Source organism: Acomys russatus, chromosome 24 (assembly GCF_903995435.1).
Source record: "Acomys russatus chromosome 24, mAcoRus1.1, whole genome shotgun sequence".
In the NCBI taxonomy this organism is placed as follows: domain Eukaryota; kingdom Metazoa; phylum Chordata; class Mammalia; order Rodentia; family Muridae; genus Acomys; species Acomys russatus.
The window spans coordinates 56,241,262-56,262,187 of NC_067160.1; the positions used below are offsets into that span (position 1 = coordinate 56,241,262).

Below are 20,926 nucleotides of genomic sequence, written 5' to 3' on the forward strand. Positions count from 1 at the left end.
GGAGGCAAAATGCTGAGGGGGCTCCTCAAATCCCTGTCCTGACCAATCAAACCCATCTCCCAGATAGCTAAAAACAGCCTAGGAGCTCTGGGGTTCTGAAGCTGTAATTAATATTCCAAATCCATTGTCAGGAAAGAGAGGGGATCCTGGCTAAGCTGGGCCTTGCTGAGCTGCCTAGAAGGAAATGGCTGCCCTTTGGGAGGAGTTTCAGAGCATGGGGTGACATTGCCATTAAGAGGATTATTCACTGCTGACTGAAGATAGACGGGGTCACGGTCCAAGAAATCGGGGTGACTTTTTTGGGCCTGAGAGTGGGACATATTTGATATCTAAGAAGCAAATGAATACCTCAGCTCTATGGTCATAAGGAATTATATTTGTCTGTCAAAAAGGAATCGCCTTCGAAGTGGCCTCTTCCTCTAGCGAGGCCTGTCTCTGTTCCCTGTGTGTTGTTGTGCAGCCCACATTAACTATACGAGATGCTAGATTCCGTCATGGCAATTTCATACATGCACATGCATGTGTTCACATACATGCACCCCTCCCCCATCTGCATTCCCTTTCCTCCACAGAGCCTTCTACTTTCATGTCATCTCTACGCTTTCTTGGCTCCACGTATGACAGAAAGCATGTCACACTCCTTTTCCGTGTCTGGCTTTGTTGCCAACTTTGCAGTTTTTCACGAGTCCTCCATGCTGCGGGCACTCCCTGCAGATGTAGCTGCCTCTGTGCCGTTCAGAATTCTATAAGTAATTCCGATAAATGTCTTTGTTCACGAATTTAGACATTTCCCCGTGAGGGAATGCTAGTGGGCCCAGTCTCATGCTGGTCACGTGCAGCGCTCTCTCTCTTTCTGAATAGGGATTTTGCAACTCTCTTAACATACTTGTCTCCCATTCTCTATAAAGGATGATTTTGTTTTTCTTTGTAGCAAAATAATGGCCCATTGTGCACATGTGTGCATGTACACACACACACACACACACACACACACACACACACACACACACACACATTATAATCTTTTTCTTTTTTTTATTTTTATTTTTATTTTTATGTACATTTGGTGTTTGGCATATATCTGTGTGAGCGATGCACTGGAGTTACAGACAGTTGTGAGCTGCCATGTGGGTGCTGGGAATTGAACCCGGGTCCTCTGGAAGAGCAGCCAATGTTCTTAACCACTGAGCCATCTCTCCAGCCCTATAATCTTTTTCTTATTTATTCATCGTTGACAGGTACCCAGGTAGATGCTATAACTAGCCTGTCTGCTGTGAACACTGCATTGATATGCAGGTATATCTCTCCTTTGGTGCCTCTACTCACTCAGGATGAATACAAGAATGCAAAACTGGATGACATATAAATCCTATTTTTAGTTTTCTGAGGACACTCCATATTGATTTCCGTAGGAGATGGATAAATTTGCACTCTCCCCAAGGGTATATAAGTCCTACCATTGAATCATTACTAGCATTTGTCACTTGTTTGTCTAATTACAGCCTTTCTAACTAGGGTAAAGTGAAATCTCAAGATAGTTGGGGGTTTGCTTGTCTGTCTGTCTGTCTCTTTGTCTCTTTGAAACAGGGCCATACCTCTGTTTGGCTTGGAAATTGGTACATAGACCAATCTGGCTTGGAACTCATAGCAATCCACCTGCCTCAATTGGGCTTACTGGTGTATGACACCACACCCAATTCACTGTAGTTTGGCTTTGTGCTTCACTGGTGCTGGTGCTGGGGAGCGCTGCCTCTTGTAATCAGAAGGCCCCCTCTCTGATTTTACCTTTAGCTGTTTTCCTGGATCTCTGCAAACACGAGCTTATGAGGTGACGGGGTTGTAAATAGATGGGTGTGTAATAATTTGTTGCTCAGCAGTGGAAAATGAGTAAATAATGAGTTATAAATAAGTTAGGTCAATCTGAGCTATAGTATACCTTGTCTCAAAACCCCAAAACAATTTTTTTTTTAAAAAAAGTCTCAGTAGAAGTCAGAGACAGAGATTTGCAGTGATCTGTATCTCAAGTGGCAGAGCAAAGGAATGCAATGTTTGTTGATAAGCAAATTTGCTAAAAACTTGGTAGGTAAATGTTCCTTCTACTTTGATCTTTGTAACCTTTGGTACATTTGAAATTATTTTAAATGAATGGTTTCAAAAGAATAGGGGGTGTCTGGGATGTTTTCAGTTGTTTTTCTGAGCATCAGTTTATGCGAAAGCTTAAGGTTGTTCTTTGCTGGGAATTAAAGATTGGAGCTAATTCCTAGCATCCTTTCTAGGCCCCCACACTAGGCTAATCGCTTCCCATAAGTATCACAACAAAGCTGGGAGGAAGTATCCTCCCCGTCCTCTGTGTGTTGTGGGCTGCCCAGGGCGTGATGCACACCAGGCGAGTGCTCCATCACTGAGCCACACCCAGGTTCAGTAAACACTCTCATTACACTTGCTCAATGTATCCATTCCTGTTCAGAGCCACGGACTCTAGACCCGCACTCTCTTCAGGGGCCTTTATCAACAGTCTGCATATGTCATTGTACAGTGCAGACTAGACCTCTCATCTCTTTTGAGTCTGGCTTATTTTTGTTTAGGAATTTTTAATGTTTTGCGCTTTGGCCAAAAAAAAAAAAAAAAAAAAAAAAAAATAGTGAAAAACAGAAAAATTACAAACAATAAGAGAACAAAGCATATCCAAGAATTTAAAGTCCTTTTGTTTGTTCGGTCCTGTTCTGTTTAGGCTCCTCTAATGAAGAGCTCTCATCTGCGTCCTCTTTTGTGTGACTGGCCAAGCTGCTCAATCCCTCCGAGCCCCAGGCTTCTCAACTGTGAATGGAGAATAGTGAACGCAATTGCCACCAGGCGTGGTTGACACACACCTGTAATTCCAGCACTTGGAAGGTTGAGGCAGGAGGATCATGAGTTGAAAGCCAGCCTGGGCTACACAATGACCCTCTGTCTCAAAACAAACCGACAGACAGACCGACAAAGCGACTTCCCAGACAACTCAGTGTAAAGCTTTTAGTTTATTGTCTAGCCATTCACAGGGGCACAGAGAGCTGCAGATTTATTTCTAGAAAACAGATCCTTTTACTAAAGTGCACCATTGTCATCATTTCACGCCAGATGCAAACATCCTGCACTTTCCCCCCATGGTGTTTGTAATAAGATTCAAATTCCTAAGCAAGGAATCTGAAACAAACAGAAAACTTTCCCCTCTGTGGTCTCCAGACACCACCTCTAGTCTCTGAGTGTTCCCTAGTGCCCCCCCCGGGCCTCTAGTGCTGGGGTGCCACCTCTCAGGCCCCCTCCTTTGAAACATGTGGGTCACCATCCCTTGATCTCCCGTGACGCAAGGTCATGGTGTCTTTTCTGGATGCCTGCATCATGTCGCTTGCACTCAGTTCAGTCTGAGCTTTGTTTCACCTTGTCCTGTATTTGACCACTTCCTCGTCCTGTAAGCCCTGGGGGGGGGGGGGGAGGGCTAGGTCCTACTTCCCAGAGCCCAGTGAGACTCAAGAGTCCAGTCCGATGCAAACAGCAAAGGATGCTTTATTGATGCATAGCAATGGGGTCTACTAAGCTCTATTGAGCTGGAGACCCTGAATAAACAAAGCTTGGGTCTTTTATACCCTTTAGAAGCAGAACTTAGTACAAACACATGATTGGTTAGTTGACCTTTAAAATGATTGGTTACTAGTTATTTTTTCCTTGAGGGGCAAGAGCTCAGCTTGGGACATCACAGGCTATCAGGTGCTCCGGACAGGTATGAGGGTGGTTTTAGAACAGCCCTGAGGCCATCTCGGAAGGTACCGAGTGGCCAGGGATGAAAAACAAGTTTTCCATCTTTTCAGTCCTTCTGCATGGAGAATTCCCTGAGGAGTAGTAAGCCAGGCAACCTCTCCTAGCCACTACCCGCTGCCTGGTGTAATTCCATTCTGGAAGAAATCCACAGCAACTCTGAGGTTTCCCAGCTGCAGCTTGCTTACAGAGGGGCTAAAAGGATGAGGCTGGAAGGCAACGCCACACTCTTTCCTTTCCTTTTCCTGTCTCCCAAGCAGCAGCAGGATAGGACCACTAAGTCTCTGGGTGCTTGGCTGTCCTCCCTTAGCCTTAGCTAGAGGAGAAATAGAAATCTGCCTGCATCAGAGACCAGCCAGGGTCCCAGCCCCCTCTGAGTCAGCAAGTATTAAATCAAGTTGCCACCCACTTAGCCCAAAGACCCTCAAAGCAGCCAACTCATCACCTCCACATAGAAAATCATGAAAGTGAGGACAAAGAGCAGACAGCCTGGTGGGCTAAGGGGATTGTCTTCTCGGAGGAGGTGGTGGCCTCTGCCCCCTGTTGCACATTATTTATACTGCTCCCTGATGGTCAAATCGAGAGCCAGATGTCAGCTTCCAGATGTTTCTGACTTCTGCAGCTGGCTGCACTTGGCCCACTCTTCACGATTTAATAGAGATAGTCCCAAATGCCATCCTGTGTGCTGCAGGTAGGTGAGCTACTTTCCCAAGGACATTGGGGATGCTTGCACCAGGGCTTATGAATGACTCCATGCCTGTCTGTTACTCTCTGCTGCCGCTGCTGCTGCCGCCGCCGCCGCCGCCGCCACCGCTGCTGCTGCTTTCAAGATCGCCCCACTCAGTATTCTGTCTCCTATGTGCTGGAGCCCTCTGGATAACCTGACTCCATATTGGACTCCTCGGCAATCTTCCAGCCCTTAGGATGCCACACTGTTCATGCCTATGCTGATTTTAGTAAACATTTGAGAAATGGTGTGTGTGTGTGCGTGTGTGTGTGAGAGAGAGAGAGAGAGAGAGAGAGAGAGAGAGACAGACAGAGAGAGAGAGAGAGAGAGAGAGAGACAGACAGACAGACAGACAGAGACAGACAGACAGACAGACAGAGACAGAGAGAGAGAGAGAGAGACAGAGAGAGAGAGAGACAGACAGACAGACAGACAGAGACAGACAGACAGACAGACAGAGACAGAGACAGAGACAGAGAGGGACAGAGAGAGAGAGGGACAGAGAGAGAGAGAGAGAGAGAGAGAGAGAGAGAGAGAGAGAGATGGAGATGATATATATATGTGGGCCTGGTGAGGGTAGTATGTGAGGTAATAGGGTGTGTGCAGGGTGTAGTAGTGCTGGTTTCCTAATTATAGTAACGAGGTAACACAAACGGAATGGTCTCGTCAAGAGCAATGCAGTGTCCTGCTGCAGTTTTAGAACTATCTGGTGTCAGGTGTCGGCAGAGCTGTGCCCTCTCAAGGCTCCGTCCAAGGTCTTTTCTCTAGCTTCGAGTGGCGCCTCTGTTTGTGATAGCATAATTCCAGCCCTCACGTGTCAGTCTTCACTGCGTGCTGTTGTCCAAATGTCTTCTTCTTCCAAGAATAACAGTCATATCGGATGAGGGTTTCACTCTGTTTCCCAAGGACCTCATCTGAACTCTGTAAATATTCTATTCTCAAAAAGCGTATGTTCAGACTCACTGGGCATTAGGATTTCACCATAGAAAGCCCGAGGGACCACACAAGCCACAGTTGTGTTTTCACGTGTGTGCTTGGGTTAGGGGTTACAGTAGTTGCTTCTGTGTTACTGTGAACAAATCCCTGACACAAACAACGGGCCAACTTAAAAGAAGAAAGGCTTCCTTGGACTTACGGCTCCAGGGTTGTAGGCATAAAGTTATCGTGTAGTTTAAATTCTGGTTTCCTGTCTAACTGCTGTGTAAAATCTGCTCCCCAGCTGTCCTCCTGTTACACATCAACAGAGCAGCGTTCGGTCCACGGGCACGCGGCTTCCTGAGTTAGCGCCTAGAGTGAGGCAGAACTTAAGAGTGGGAGGTGGAAAGGGAGCCTTTTCACTTTGTCTCAGAGGGAAGTACTGGGGAAGCCAGGTCCTCAAAGATGCATCCTCAGAGCCCTTCTTCCTCCAGTTTGGCTCCACCTCCTAAAGCTCCCAGAAACCCCCAAAATAGCAGCACCAGCTGGGTACCAAGAATTCAACATATGAGCACGTGGGAGACCAGAGCAGGTGCTGGAAATGTTTGCAGCACTGTTTCCCATGCCAGCTCTTTAGCATCCTCCAGGCATCTGGCTCCTGGAAGAACCTCCCTGGAGTGCGTTCTTCTCCTCTCCTAAGCCTCCCACCAGGTCATTGGACCTTCTCTGACCTTCTTCCTGTGCCTGCTTCTGTCTCTATCCTGTTCCAACTCCAAAAGCTACCATGCACTTTTTTTTAGGTTGGTTTGGGTTTTGTTTGTTTGTTTTTTTGGTTTGGGTTTTTTGTGACAGGGTTACTCTGCGTAGCCTTGGCTGGCTTGGGCTCGCTTTATAGACCAGGCTGGCCTCGAACTCACAGAGATCTGCCTGCCTCTGCCTCCCTGAGTGCTGGGGTTATAGGCATGCACCACCACGCCTGGCTACCATGCACATTTATACAAAGCCATTTACAGATTTCCTTCTACTTCCTGCAAACCATTCAGGCTTGGATGAGAGCATGACCGTTGCTCAAAAGTCCATTGGTGCTACTCTGACAAAGAGCATACTTCCTTAGTATCTGACCAAGGAAGAATCCTATGGTCACACCCAACAGTAACACTTTCCCTCTCTAGCCAGTGAATTAAAGGAAACTGTTCATGAAAATATTTGGTGACCTAGTTTGTTTATTTCTAGATTTTTAAAACAACAATGCTTCCTGTACAATGCAGAGAATACAAATAATTGTGATCAGGAGTGTTGCTGTACAGGCTGAGAGGGGCAGCTCAGCGCACCTCCCTTCCCTGCCAGATGTGTTCATAGGTACAGCATTTGTTTCCACCAAGGAGGCCACAGCTTCGTCATCCCTTTCCACGGAATGGATTCAAGCTGTCCTTAGGAGCCCATTAGAGTTGACAGGAGAGGTGAAGCCGATCCACGCCACTGTCCTTGCTCTAGAAGATTGTTTCTCCTCACGACCATTAATAGTCTCTAGGCTTTGGAAATAAGCACAGTCTGGAGACTGTGGAAGCCATAAGTCAGCCCAGACTGGGCTATGCTGTGACAACAAGCAGCCCCAAGTCAGTGAGAAGTTATACGTCTTCCTCATGACATTTTTCCTCTCAGGATCAGCCAAAGCTCTGCCCCAAGCTGACAGCAAATTCTCCTTGTGGCAGAAGGAAATGAGGCATAGGTGGATCCTGAGTTGGCTCTTAAAACTTCAGGAAGTAACCTAAATCGCTTGCACGTCTGTCTCACTATCTAACCATAGCGTCGTGGATGAGGAGAAGATCATCCTCTCAGAGGAAAGGGCGGTGGCAGCACAGTCCTACCGGCTATCTATGTAATGTTGCTGTTCTTAAATCCCTAGTAAATGACAGAAAATGGAAAACTTTCTATTTATCAGTTTTAATAGCTGGAATGTCTTTTCCTACTGTCTGTGGTTGAATGTTTACTACAAGGTTAAAGAATAGGCATACACGTTCACTTTGGATAGAATAAGAACCTTTATTATTCGCTGTCTTTTCCAATTTGGTAAACTAATTAGTTTCAATGGAAGACTGCTAATTAACGGTCAAAATATGGCACATGAATGCAGACTAAGATTGTTTTAGCAGCTACATTTTTAAAAAAGAGTTTATTTATTTTGTGTATGAGCACTCTATCTGCATGCACACAAGCACACCAGAAGAGGGCATCAGATCACATTATAGATGGTTGTGAGGCACCATGTGGTTGCTGGGAATTGAACTCAGGACCTCTGGAAGAGCAGACAATGCTCTTATCCACTGAGCCATCTCCCCAGCCCCCTTAGCAGCTAAATTTTTATCCAAATTCCCCAATTATTGAACGAAACAGTGATTTGGGGTTTTGTTGTTGTTTTGTTTTGTTTGTTTGTTTACCTTCATCGGAAGGTAAGCTAAGCCTAACTGTACTAACTCAGTGATAACCCTTTAGGCTTTTGAAAGTGGGTTGTACTCACATATATACTTTTGATAGGCAGATATCTTTTCATTTTGACATACACTAAAGCACATAGGTTTAAAGAGAAGATCGCATGCCGTGATAATTGTTCACCTCGCCCAGGTCAGAGGTCTAGGATGGGAAAGATAAGGCAGTTGCTGACATGATGTGGAAGAATATTAGCTTAGCAGCTCATTCTGATAAGTACATGAAAAGAGACGCAGGACTCGGGCATAGAAGGTGCTTGATAAACACAGGACACAGGATTTTAAAAAAAAAAAATAAAAGAAGCATCTAAAGTCTAAGAAACATTAGTACTACATAAGCCTGCAAGTGAGAAAATATTTGGGAAACACTGACACCCACAGCTTTTAGCCTCTGGGTGGCAGGGACCCTCATTTTACCTCGGCTGTCACAACCAGTGGCCGTCACTGGAAAAGTCTGCATCAGCAGTTTATGCATTGCCTCTGTGGCCTCATCTTCTTACCCCGCCAGCCAGCTCCCAGGACCTCAGGCCAGAACACTTCTGTTTACTATTACTCAGCCCTCTGCTTTCCTTACTTCTCTATCTATTCACCTTAATCCACACGACACATCACTTTAGTAACAGGGTTAGCCAGTTACCTCAATCTTCTTTCTGTCCCATCTTTGGCTTGTACCCTTTGGCAAAACTCAGCATTCTGCTTCCATTAAAAACCATGTTGGAGAACGTCATGTGATCTTCCCAATAAGTTCTTAACATCTAACTGGCCTATATGTCCCTGTGTTCATCTCACTATTTCAAATATTTCCCTTTGCTGAACTCTTTACTTTTACTGTCTATTGCTACCTCATGCTATGCTGCTCCAGCGCCTTTTTAGAGAACAATTGTGTCTGATGGTTCCAAACCGGTGAGTCTCCTGTGTCTGCCCCTATCCCAGCCTTCTGTGCCTGGGACAGTGGGGATGTCTCTCCCTGTCTAAGGACATCCTCTCTGTTTTGCAGGGACCTTCTTCAAGATTATCTCTCTTCTTCCTCATGTGAGCTCGGTCCTACTCTGTTTATTTGTTTTGTTTTGGAGCCAGAGTCTCATTGTGTTGCCTGGATCTGGCTATGAAGTCCAGGTTGGCAGTGAACTGACAATCCTTCTGCCTTAGTCTCCCAAGGACTGGGATCATAGGCAAGTTCCATCACATGCGTCCAGCTCAGTCTGTTTCTTTAATTTATCTTCTCATCATCCATAGACATTTAGACATGCTTAAGTCTTCCCATTACAAAAAGGAAGGGAGGGAGAGAAGGAGGGAGAGTGGAGGGAGGGGAGGGAGGCTGAGGAAAAAAATCTTTCCTGTCACTTTATAAATTCCAGCTAACCAGTCCTTCCTTTTCACAGGCCGTGTGCTGACTGACCACATTTGCTCTGCTCCCTCTCACTCCTTTCCTTTCCTCAGCTAGGAAGGGAAAAAACTCACAGAGATGCAACTTGCATGTAGAGCACACTAATCTCAGATGTGCAGTTCCGATGAAGGCTTACACATTCATGTACCCGAAGTAGCCACTACCCAGATCAAGATATGAGACATTTTAAGGACTATGATGTACTTAGTGTTCCATCACTTTGTACTCCCACATGATAAAGAAATGGCGGGCAGTTACACAACAGTGCGTCCTTTTACGGCTTACTCTAATTTTCATTATGTGTGTCTGTGCCCAAGTGACTGCACATGCCTGAGGAACCTATAAGAATGTGTGGAATCCCCGGAACAAATGTGGGTTCTCAGAGCTGAACTCGACTCATCTGCAAGAGCGGCATCTGCTCTTAACCACGAAGCCATCCCTCCGGGACCCTTCATAGTAGCAATTGGAAAGTGTTCTTACATTGCTTCAGTTGCATGGTGCTGTACTGGTCAGCTGTACTGCTATTCACGGACAGTTAATTGGCTTATTCTTTTGATCCTACGAATGGTCCTTCAATGAATAGCTTTGTACAGGCATCCTTTGTATTTGTACCTGTGTGTATTTCATATATATTCTGGGGACTAAACCTAGGGCCCCAGGATGTTGGACAGTGCTCTCTCACTGAACTGAAGTCTTGGCCCTCAGTCCATATTCTTAAAAGTGGCCAAAGACTAAACATATTTGTCATTTGTGTGCACGTTGTCTGGTTTTTCCTGAGAGAGACTATGCTGTGTTTGCATCTCTGTCAAGACTATTGAGAACACCTCAATAGTGTTGCATAGATTTTCTAAGCGCATGGGTGGATAAAATTAATTTTATATGTATGCCGTTTCCTTAAATTTTTGCAGCTTCATTTTGGCCTATAACTGACATGCAATAATATAGTGTCACAATTTCATGAGCTTTGCCATGTGCATGCATATAGTCCTGAATTTATTATTTACAGTCAAATGAACATCCATCTGGCCCCAAAGCACCCTGGGCATCTTTGTAATCTACCTCCCGCTTCATACCCTGTCACCAAGCACAGGGGTTTTCAAAACTTTCTTTCTTCTATACCCTTGTCCCAAGGCTTCAGGGGATAACCTCCTATCATTAGAATAAGCTAAAAGAGAAGAAAACAGAATTACGAGACCAGGGGGTAAAGGGAAATTTTACAGTGTGACAGATATTCCAGCATTGACATGCTGCAACTTAGACCAATGACCTCAGCATGGTAGGCAAGGCTGAAATAAGCCCAAAGATTAATTGTCAATAGTTTTGACTGGAGGGCTGGCCAGATGGCCCAGTGATTGAGAGCATACACTGCTCTTGCAGAGGACCTGAGTTCTACTCCCAGCAGCCATACCAGGTAACTCACAACTGTCTGCAGCTCCAGCTCCAAGAGACTCAAGCCCATTTCCGGCCTCTGTCACGGGTAGTCACAAGCATATACTCACATATAGATATATACCTACCTACAAAATTAAGCATAAAATAAATCTTTCAGCAATTAAGTATTGACTGGAAATTTAGAAAATCCAGCAAAAAGCTGGTGACTGAAAACCAAGTACATAACAATGACACAAAGATAAACAGGAAAGAAAGGAGAAGAGATGACATTAGGTCACATGCTTCAATTGCAAATTGGATTTATTGAGATTGGTCTTGCCAACATAATTAGATGACTATGTCAGAAGCGTGGCAGAACGGGAGGGCAGGCAGTGTGTGTGGTGAAGTAAAGAAGGTTATTTTATTTCTTTCTTTGGGGCATCAGTTAGTTTTTGTTTTCACTGTCCTGTTATCAGGGACTGAACTGGAACCTGCTTCTTGCTTGGCAACCACACTGTGGCCCACATGCCTCCAGAGTAGCTGGGATTGCAGGTCTCTACCATGAGGCTTTTAACTTCCACAGGTCACAGCTGAACAATCAAAAAGGTAAGGAGGAAACAGGTTCTCCGCCTTGAACAACACACCTCACACCAGCAGCCTGGACTTGGCTTGCCTCAGCACCAGCTCCACTAGGAGGCGAGAGGCCACCACTATTGCACTCCTACCCTCCTCAGTGCACAGCCACAGCCATCCATGGGGAGGAGGGGGGAAAATGAATCCAAACTCAAAGTACCATGAACACGAGATGTTCCTGGCAGTGCTTGTCCATGGTGCATCTTGCGTCTTCACTGAAGCCTTGGTTCTGAACACGGGGCGCACAAGATCTCTAAGAAATGGTAGTATGGCTCTACTTCCTCTTTATAGAAACATAATGGTTTAATTACGGAAAACTAAGATGTGCAATATTTTCCTACCATCATTCCTCAGCAGAAATTAGTCTATCCTTGGATGGTGTTTTGTTGGAATATGTCATTGTGACTTGAGTTGCTTATGAGTGTGATAAATAGTTGCTAGATGAAGTTTGGCTTGGAACGGGGACAGAATTTCTGAATTAGCCCTAAACGTGGAATGCTATCTGGATGAGTTTCCCAGATGGGAATGTGTCTTCCTTTGGCTTACACACTGGAACAAGCAGCTTCCGGAGGGTAAACTCTTACATTTGCAATAATTAGACATTAGTCTAACGTCTCCCAGAATAGATGATTTTGTGGTGAAAAGGCTACTATATTTTCCACTTTTGTGTATTTTTTTTATGTCATTTTCTTGTCCCTGTCTGGATTGGTTGTTTTTCTGTTTGTTTGTTTTGTTTTGTTTTGTTTTTTGTCCTTCATCAGAATATATTTATTTGGTCATTCTACCTTAGTTTTTCCTGGTACATTGTACCTCTCATCTGGAAATTAAAGGCTTTATTTTGAAATAATTTTCTTCTTACTTTACCTGAAAAGTACTTTCAAAACCATTCTTATTATTCTGTTATTCCTTGGAATCCTACCAAGGAAGACCCACCACCGGATACCAGCTCCCCTTTGCTTCTACTGTTCCCATCTGTTTAATATTATGTGTCTCATTGTCATTGTATCTGTCTGGGACTTTTACAGAAGCGTTTCCTCCGTGTCTATGTTTTTCACTTTTATTTTTCTCTGCTATATTTTCTTATGATGTTTTATGTTTCCATCCTATGAGTTTAAAATATTTACTAATTAAGTAAGTAAATATAAATGAATACATGGTATTTGTTAAGCGTCAATAAGTGTGTAATATTTATTTATTTTTCACATGTGTATGTGAGTGCAGATGTGTAGGTACCATGGGCATGTGGGTTGTGGAGGTCAGAGGCCAGCCACGTGTAGTTATTTCTCTCCTTAGCTGTTATGGGGGTCTATTCCCTTGGCCCTTTTCCTAAGCTCTGCTGGCCTGCTTCTTATTCCCTACATTACAGAGCAAATTCTCCTGCTATTTCTTGGCTAACTCTTCCTTTGTATGCACTCCTTCTATGGATTTTATTATATTCCTCTAGCCTTTTTTTTCTCTCTGATATAAATGCATACAGCCAGGGCTGCTTTATTTCTTATTTAGAAGAAGAGTTATTTATGTATGTATTACATGTGTACAAGCACTTTTATCTGCATGTGCACCTGCAGGCCACAAGAGGGCATCAGATCATTATAGGCAGTTATGAGCCATCATGTGGTTGCTGGGAGGAATTGAACTCAGGACCTTTGGAGGAGTAGCCAGTGGCTTTGAACCGCTGAGCCATCTCTCCAGCTTTGTAGGACTGGTTTGTTTCTAATGTTATCAAGGAAGAGGGTTGAGGCCCCCACACCTTTTGTGTTTGGCCTTCATGAGGTGAGTGGATATACAGTAAAAACTCTTAAACTGCTTCTGGAAAAATCAAGTCACTTCGAGACAGGAAAGGGCAACTGCACACACAGAATCTCTCCAGTGCAGCCACCTAGTCAAGACCCGAGCGATGACGACTGCAGTTGACATACCAGTGTGAATGCGGGGGGACGGGAGGTTGATTCAAAAGTTCTCACTCATAGATGAAGAGCTTCAGGCCACCAATGGCTGCTGAGAGTGGGAGAATCCGTTTTCTCATAGGTGAGATTACATCACCCTGATAACATTACCCAGGCCAATGTGGTCAGCCCTAAGCCCATGTACATGTGAGCAACAGTAAATGGACTAAGCGGGGTAGACACGAACATGTTTTTTAAAAAGGAAAACGGGCCATGAATTTGAGAGGTTGGAACATGGAAAGAGTTGGAGGGAGGAGGGAAAGGGTGGTGATTTATGTAAATATAGTACTTGGGTATGAAATACTCAAGGAAATTTAAGCAACAAGAAAAAGCAGGCAAAATCCATGTCACTATTGCTGCAAAAAACCTCCCCTTCAGGTACATCTGCCACTTTGTAGTGAAGACCTGTGTTTCACCAGGAGCACTCATGTACAGACTCGGCTTGACATGACTTCGGCCAGTTTCAGTAAATAGTAAGGGGCGAGGTAAAGCTATGTACCTATGAAAATGTTTCAAACGGTATTAAAATGAGAAGAGGAGCCTGTAGTCCCAGCACTCGGGAAGCAGGGGCAGGTGGAGCGAACTTTCTTGGTAGGAACAACAACCATTCCAAGGTCTTGGATCCTGGACAAAATAAACAGTGTAGAAGGAGATAGCCAGTTAAACTCTGGGTTTCCTTTCTCTCGGCTTCCTGGCCACTATGCTGTGATATGATGCCCTGCGTTCCTTCCCCCTACTACAATGATTCCACACTTTGAAACAGTGAGCAAAAATAAATGATTCCTTCTCAAAAGAAAGAAAGAAGAAACTCGCCTGCAAAATACTTTAAACTTCCAAGGCTATCTTACGCAAGACAGGGATGCGGTTCCTGCCGTCCCGTTGCTCCTCGCTGCATGGAGAGTCAGAACAACTTGGACATGGGGGAGGGGGGCATGATCCAAACATCTCACTTTCTGTCATAAATTGTTTGGATGTGTGAAACCCGCATAGCAATCAGAGAAGCTGTTAGGCTGGCCAAGTCCGTGCACACGCAGTGGACGACCACACTTCGTCTAATGAACTTGAAGAGAGAGAGAAAGATGGCAAAGTGGCTTTGTGGTTGCAGCTGGCAAGTTCAGTTTGTCATGGGATGGAGACTTTTTGTCCATCTGTCCTCTGACACAGAACCCCCCCCCCCAGGGAATGATTCAATTGCAGCTAACATTAAGCTCTGTTGCTAGAATCCCAGCCCCGTCCCCATGGCTAAGCTCTCGGATCTACCCCACTGTTATGCACACGGGCCACAAACACTCAGTGGCACACTTCTTTAGAAACCTACTGTTGGCCAAGAAGAGCTGTTCTTCCAGACAGAGCTGGGCTATGCTCTGCCATACCCAGTGCAACAGCTGCCTTCCGTTTACAGGAGCCCCGACCCTGTGACACAAGACACACTCCAGAACTCTTCACAGGATCAGCCTAAAGGAAATGCCTGCAGGGGCTGGGGCTTGTTCAGCCTTTGATTCTATCCTGTGTTGCTCATTTCTATTGAAGATTTCTTCCAGGAATGCGTATCTAATAATTATTCATTCGCTCCTGTCCCAGCTGTATTTCTAAGTATAACCAGTTCAGGACAGTTAGTGATGACTTCAAGTAAATGACCTTAGAGTCTTCAGCCACCAGCTACTCAGGAGGTTGAGGCAGGGGGGATCGGTTGAGCCCAGGAATTTGAGACTATTCTGGGCTAGGTAGAAACATCCTGCATCAAAAATAGAGAAGCCTTAAATGGCCAGTGAAATGGGTCAGTGATAAGGTGCTCGCCGTACAAGACTGGTCACCTCAGTTTGATCCGTGGCTCCTTGGCTCCCACAATGGAAGGAGAAAATCACTTGCACACATGCCCTACTCTCTCAAGCGCACCAATAGTAACATTTTCTTTTTTAATAGTCCATCTGTTGTAACCAGGCAAGATTTCCAGGGGTGGTGGGACTGGGACAGCAACCCAGCCACAAAACCTTCGACCTACAATCTGTCCTGCCTGCAAGATGTGCTGGCTAATGGTGAGCTAGAACTTGTGTTACTGGTTCAACTTGAGGCCCATGCCATCAGAAGGAACCACACCCAACACTGCCTGGATGTCCAGGAACCAGAGGCTGGACAGCTCAGAGACCTAGGATAGAACCACACACAACAGGCAAAAACAAACAAACAAACAAAAACAAAACAAACAAACAAACAAAAAACAAAAACAAAAACAGAACCCCCCTAGCCCATACGTGTGCTACCTTAAGACCAAAAGCAAACTATCCCCCCACTCTCCAGCTGGTGAACTGCAAGAATCACTCCCTGGCTGAAAAATAATTTTTTATACTTTTATTTTATTACACATGTATAAAATAAACTACATACGGCAGGGAGAACCATGTGACAATCATGAGCATAATGAGTTCTATACATGTTACATTCATGGTGACTTGGCCATCTGCATTCGTCTCGTTTGAAGTAAGTGTTTTTCCTGTCTTGGTGGGTCTAGATTTCCGAATGACCCAACAAGACATGGTTCTCCCTGCTGTATGTACAGGACAGCAAGAGGGATGTGCTGGGCGGTCTTTCTAGTGGGTACAGAATGGCAAGAGGGATGCGCTGTCTTCACCAGGCTTTCCTAGCAGCAGATGGCAGCTTTTTAATAGGCAAGGGTCTTCTATACCAAAGTATTAGACATGATGCAATGAACCCTCAAAGCCAACTGCACACAAGCCTTCTCCTCTCCAACTCCGTGCCTGTGCTCCAAGTTCCCAGGCTCATCGGTTCCCCTGCATCTGATCCCTCTTAGGATCTGGGCTCCATCTCTCCTGACCAAAATGCCCCACTGGAGTGAAAAAGGCCTGCCACCTGCCTTCGGGTCTCCCGGAAGGTGGCTCTGCCTGCCACCTGCTCCAGACCCTTTTGTCACTTCCTCTTCCCGTCTGTTCTTACTTGATGTCCCACCTTTCCCCTGGGAAGACTGAGATCAAGTGTGTTTGCCATAGTCCAGCAGGTCAAGGGGCCCCATTGAAACTCTGGTGTTTGTGCTTGCAGCTTGGTGACTAATCTAAGAGCCTAGCATCACTCCAGTTACCTTCTGGAAGAAACAAGTCACTGATAGGCTGCCTACATCATGGACAGAGAAGGTCGGATATGTTTTAGATAATAGCAAACCCCTAGACACTGAGATTGTTTTCTCCAGAAAGCTATTTTAACCTAACAACTTTAAATTAACTATACACACTGGCTGGAGAGGTGGCTCAGAGGTTAAAAAGCACAGTCTGCTCTTCCAAAGGTCCTGAGTTCAATTCCCAGCAACCACATGGTGTCTCACAACCATCTAGAATGAGATCTGGTGCCCTCTTCTGGTGTGCAGAGGTACATGCAAGCAGAACACTATATACATATAAATAAATAAATAAATAAATAAATAAATAAATAAATAATCTTGTGGAAAAAAGAAATAAATGACACAAAAACTTAGGTTTGCTGATTGCAGGTAGCATTTATACAGAGAAGATATTTCTATTATATTTTATTTTATTTTTTGATTGGTGCCAGGCTGAGACCAAATGCCGCTGCCATAGCTCGTCTGGCCCCTCTTCCGTTGTATTTTCAGTCTTCCACCTCCCTGAGATGCACATCTGCATTTACAAATTCAAACTGGGTGTTTTTCTGTTTCCCCACCTCCATCGTCACTCCCACGGGTTGCCTGGGTGTGCTGGAGGTGCAGACAAAGTAGCCAGGGTTAGCAGCTGATTCCAGTGTGTAATAGGAGCCAGCCTTTTCCTTCAGGAAGGTGAAGGGCAGGAGCTTCTCTTGGCTCAATGAACTGAGCTCTTTAATTTTCTTTTGGAAATACAAAGGAGAATTTATTAGTAGCTGCTATAGTTTGGATCTTGAATGTTGTCGTCCCGCCACCCTACCCCCACCCCACCCCCTGCCGGAGGCCTGTATGTTGTCAGCTTTGATTCTTACTTTGGGACTATTGGGAGGTGAGCAGTCTTTAACCCCTTATACCCATGGGCTCCCACTATGCTGTACTTTCACAGGCTCCAAAGCATCAGAGTCAACTGGCCAAGACTGTGAACCAAAAATCTTTTTCTCTTTAGAATGCAATTGTCTTGGGTATTTTTCACTGTGACCAAAACGGCTAACACATAACCAGGCTTCTTTATGGGGGAAAAGAAGCAAAGGTCGAGACGATCTTTGCTAAAGTTTAGGTTGTCATTCTTAGCACTAAGGATCTGTACTTCCCTGAACTAGAGGACAAGGGAGGCTTCCTTAGCTCTTACCTTTAATTCTAATGAGGGATGCTTTGGCTTTTTGACTCGATTACAGCAAAGATAGAGTTTTCCCTTAGATACAGCCAAAACAATGTGATTTGCCTTTGAGCCATTAGCTTTACTATGGGGTAAGTTTGACACATAAAAGGTCTCTGGAAATAGAAAACTGGGTCAGCTCTGAGTGAAAAACTTGTCTCCCCGCACCACCCCACTCCTCCACACACACACACACACACACACACACACACACACACACACACACACACACACACACACACCACACACTTCCTTTTCTTTCTTTTCTTCCTTTTTGAAAGTCTCGGACACAGAAAATTTGACAAATCTTCACACTCACATTGACTCAGGAGGCTAGAACATTCTGATTCTCAAAATTTCCCCTCTCTCTATCTCTGGTTTTGTTCTCTCCCCTATCTACAAAGGTGTCTTTTGGCTGGGGAACACCTTTGGTTCCCTCTCCTCACGTCACTGACCCATGCTCCTCACCGGCTCCAAACTCACCCTAACTTTTCACCTGACAGTAGCACTTTCTCCAGCTGTCCCCTTGGAGAGGGGCAAGCCCCAGGCCCAGGGCCTGTAGGGGAGCACATACCATCTGCACTGGGTAAGGAAAAGGTGAGGGTCACCTCCTTGTTTGTTGTGCTTGTCTGGAACTGCCACAAGGGCGCTGCCTTCCAGGACTAGAATCTGCTGGTTTGTGTCACGAATAAAATGCTTATTTGGGGCAACACTCTTAATTCTTGAACCTGGAAAACAGTAACAGGTTAAAACCAATGAGCCAGTCTGAGTTCAGCTATAAATCTTTGCTTTATGTTTCCGGTTCAGACACTATACAGTCCTCTTGTTTTTGTTTGTTTGTTTGTTTTGTTTTGTTTTTTAACCCAACTCATTGATACAGGAACTTTGGGCCCGTTGGAGCACTGGGACCATGCTGACTCAGTGCTGATCACCTCATCAATCATTCACAAGATGCCTACGTTACTACGTTTCTCTAGATATAACTTTCCAGATTAATAAAATGGTGATTTGCCAAGATCGTGCCTTTCTTAGGGTTGAGATGGGGAAGGGAGAAGTTGTAAAGGCCTGCCACTATTCCAAGTAGTGTGCTGAGGATAATTGGCTTGTCTGGATCCTCGCCCTGTGGGCCTACGCCCTCAGCAGAACTGCAGTGCCATGTACCTCTGTCGTGTCGGGTGCCCACTGTACCAATTGAGGGCAACAGAAGGGTGGGGACAGAGGGTGGGGCAGGAGGCAGCCAGGAGCAGCAGCTCAGTGACAGGAAGGGAGTGGAGGTGGGAGATTGCCAGAGGGAGATACCTGCATAAAGACTCCCTATGTGGGAGGGGCCAGCTGCAGCTATGGCTGGGAATTCATCTGAACACGGCTTTACTGTGGACAGGAACGTGTTCCTGCTGCCATCTCTACTAAAGCAGATGGCTTCTCTGTGAGTGACAGAGGTCAGGAGTAAATACAGGAGTGATGGGAGAGTGGACTTAGAGTAGCAGATGGTCATGTAATGCTCAGCAGTGGCAACATATAATTATTTGCAAATATAAGTATGTAAATTATATTATATATACACATATATAATATATACTTATATATGTGTGCATATATATACACATGCATACATATATACGTATATATAAAATTATTATATATTTTTCATATATACGTATATATAAAATTATTATTTTTTTATATATACATAGATTCATGATATATATATATATACACACACATACATACAAACATACACATGTGGGCTTATCCCTTGCCTCACATGCATGATGCCTTAAGCTGGCGCCCCCAGTTTGTACTCTCCTCTCTGTTTTCTGCCCATACCTTGCCTACTCTGTGATCTGTGCTCAGCCTGCCATCTGGTTTTGTACTTCGTCGGTAAACACCCACTGAAATCTGTCCTTTCACTAGGGCACCAAGTCCTGCGTTTAACTCCCAGGGTTGTTCCTTCTGATAGGGTAACATTTTGAAGTTGCAAGGGGAAAGCAGGGTGCCACATCACACGTTCTGTAGATGCATCATGACAGAGTGGCTTCCTTTGTTGAGGAGGTTGAATAACCCACCCCCCTCCCATGTCACCTCAGGACCCCTTGGAAGATCACCTGAGTGGTTGGAAGCCATAGAAACATGGCTGGAATCTGGCAGCAGGGAGCATTTTGCTGTGGAATCAAAGAAAACAAATTTGCAAATCAATTCCATTTGCTGGGAGTTTATAGTTAACTGGACTATGGAATTATTTCAACTCCTAATGCCTACACTTTGCGAATCATGATTAATAAGGTCACATGTGGAAGACGTGCAAATGGTTTAAAAATGATTCTGCATCAGTTCACTTCAGAAGGGGCACTTCCAACAATGTGAAGTAAGATTATTTTACAGCAAGAATTCTCAGACACATTTTCTTAAAATATTTTGGTAAGAATCACAAAAAATCGGGGGCTGGAGACCTAAGTTCAATTCCTAGTACCCACATGGAGGCTCATTATTGCTGATAACTCCTATACCAGAGGGATTAATCTCCCTCTTCTGGCCTGCATGGACACTGCATACAGATGGTGCACCAAAGCATATGCAGGCAAAATACCCATACACATAAAAATATAAAAATTAAAGATTTAAAAAATACTTTTTAAAACAAGAAAATTTATAATTTGTTGACCTAGCCAGATCCCTCCTGTCTGAAGGGTAATATGCTTTGATGATGTGTTATTTGTTTTAAAGAAGGTTTGGGGGCCACAAAACAGTCCACTGGGAAAGCAATGCTTTAAAAGTTTCATCTGAACCTGTGTATCTGAACTTGATCTAAAGCGCCAGCAGGGTAGCTCAGTGGGTAAACACTCCTGCCGCCAAGCCCAGTGACCTGAATGTGATCCCTGGGCTTGGTGGACAGAGAAACCTGATTCCCAAAAACTATCCTCTGACCGCCACATATGCCATGTCACCTGTCATCCTGTCCAATAAGTAAATACAGGGTAGTAGTAGCAGCAGCAGCAGCAGCAGCAGCAGCAGTAATAAAATAAACCTATGTTTGCTGATGATACAGCTGAGGTACTGAACTGTAACACATCTGTCTCCATCACTGTCCTGGAGAAATCTCTGAAGCTCAGATGTTTTACAGGTTGGTCAGAGAAAGCACGGCTTCCATAGACAAAGTTAGGTACAATTCCGTGTGTTTGGAGGTCACATTTTGAGGCCAGGGATGGATTTAAAGAGGTTTCTTACCTTCTGGCTCTGTATGGGAGTCAACCGGGTCTTTGCAGCACTTCGGATAAATTTTCCCACCGGAGCAGCTATCTGAAGATGACATTTCCTGAGCTGAGAATGCACACAGTTGGAGAGGTAAG

General features: G+C 44.8%; 2 protein-coding genes across 3 annotated transcripts in view; one reads left to right on the forward strand and one right to left on the reverse strand.

The window, feature by feature from the left end:
• Window positions 1–20,926, forward strand: part of Il1rn (interleukin 1 receptor antagonist) — a 225,199-nt gene that overhangs the window by 34,675 nt on the left and 169,598 nt on the right. The gene's annotated exons all lie outside the window — the stretch shown is intronic.
• On the reverse strand, window positions 16,814–20,894 carry LOC127207561 (interleukin-37-like). Its single transcript, XM_051167017.1, has 5 exons — window positions 20,805–20,894; window positions 19,685–19,741; window positions 18,188–18,307; window positions 17,553–17,695; window positions 16,814–17,106 (listed from the first exon to the last, which is right to left on the reverse strand). The coding sequence occupies exons 1-5, from the start codon at window positions 20,887–20,889 to the stop codon at window positions 16,873–16,875; spliced, it is 639 nt and encodes a 212-aa protein (XP_051022974.1). The 5' UTR covers window positions 20,890–20,894; the 3' UTR covers window positions 16,814–16,872.

Excerpts from the sequence above, each read along its gene's own strand:
- LOC127207561 (XM_051167017.1), bottom strand. The coding sequence starts at position 20,889 with ATGTCATCTTCAGATAGCTGCTCCGGTGGGAAAATTTATCCGAAGTGC. Across the intron at positions 18,308-19,684 it reads TATGGCTTCCAACCACTCAG|GTTCAAGAATTAAGAGTGTT; the intron begins GTGATCTTCCAA and ends ACTGTTTTCCAG. Across the intron at positions 17,696-18,187 it reads CAAGCACAACAAACAAGGAG|AGACCTTTTATGTGTCAAAC; the intron begins GTGACCCTCACC and ends TTCTATTTCCAG.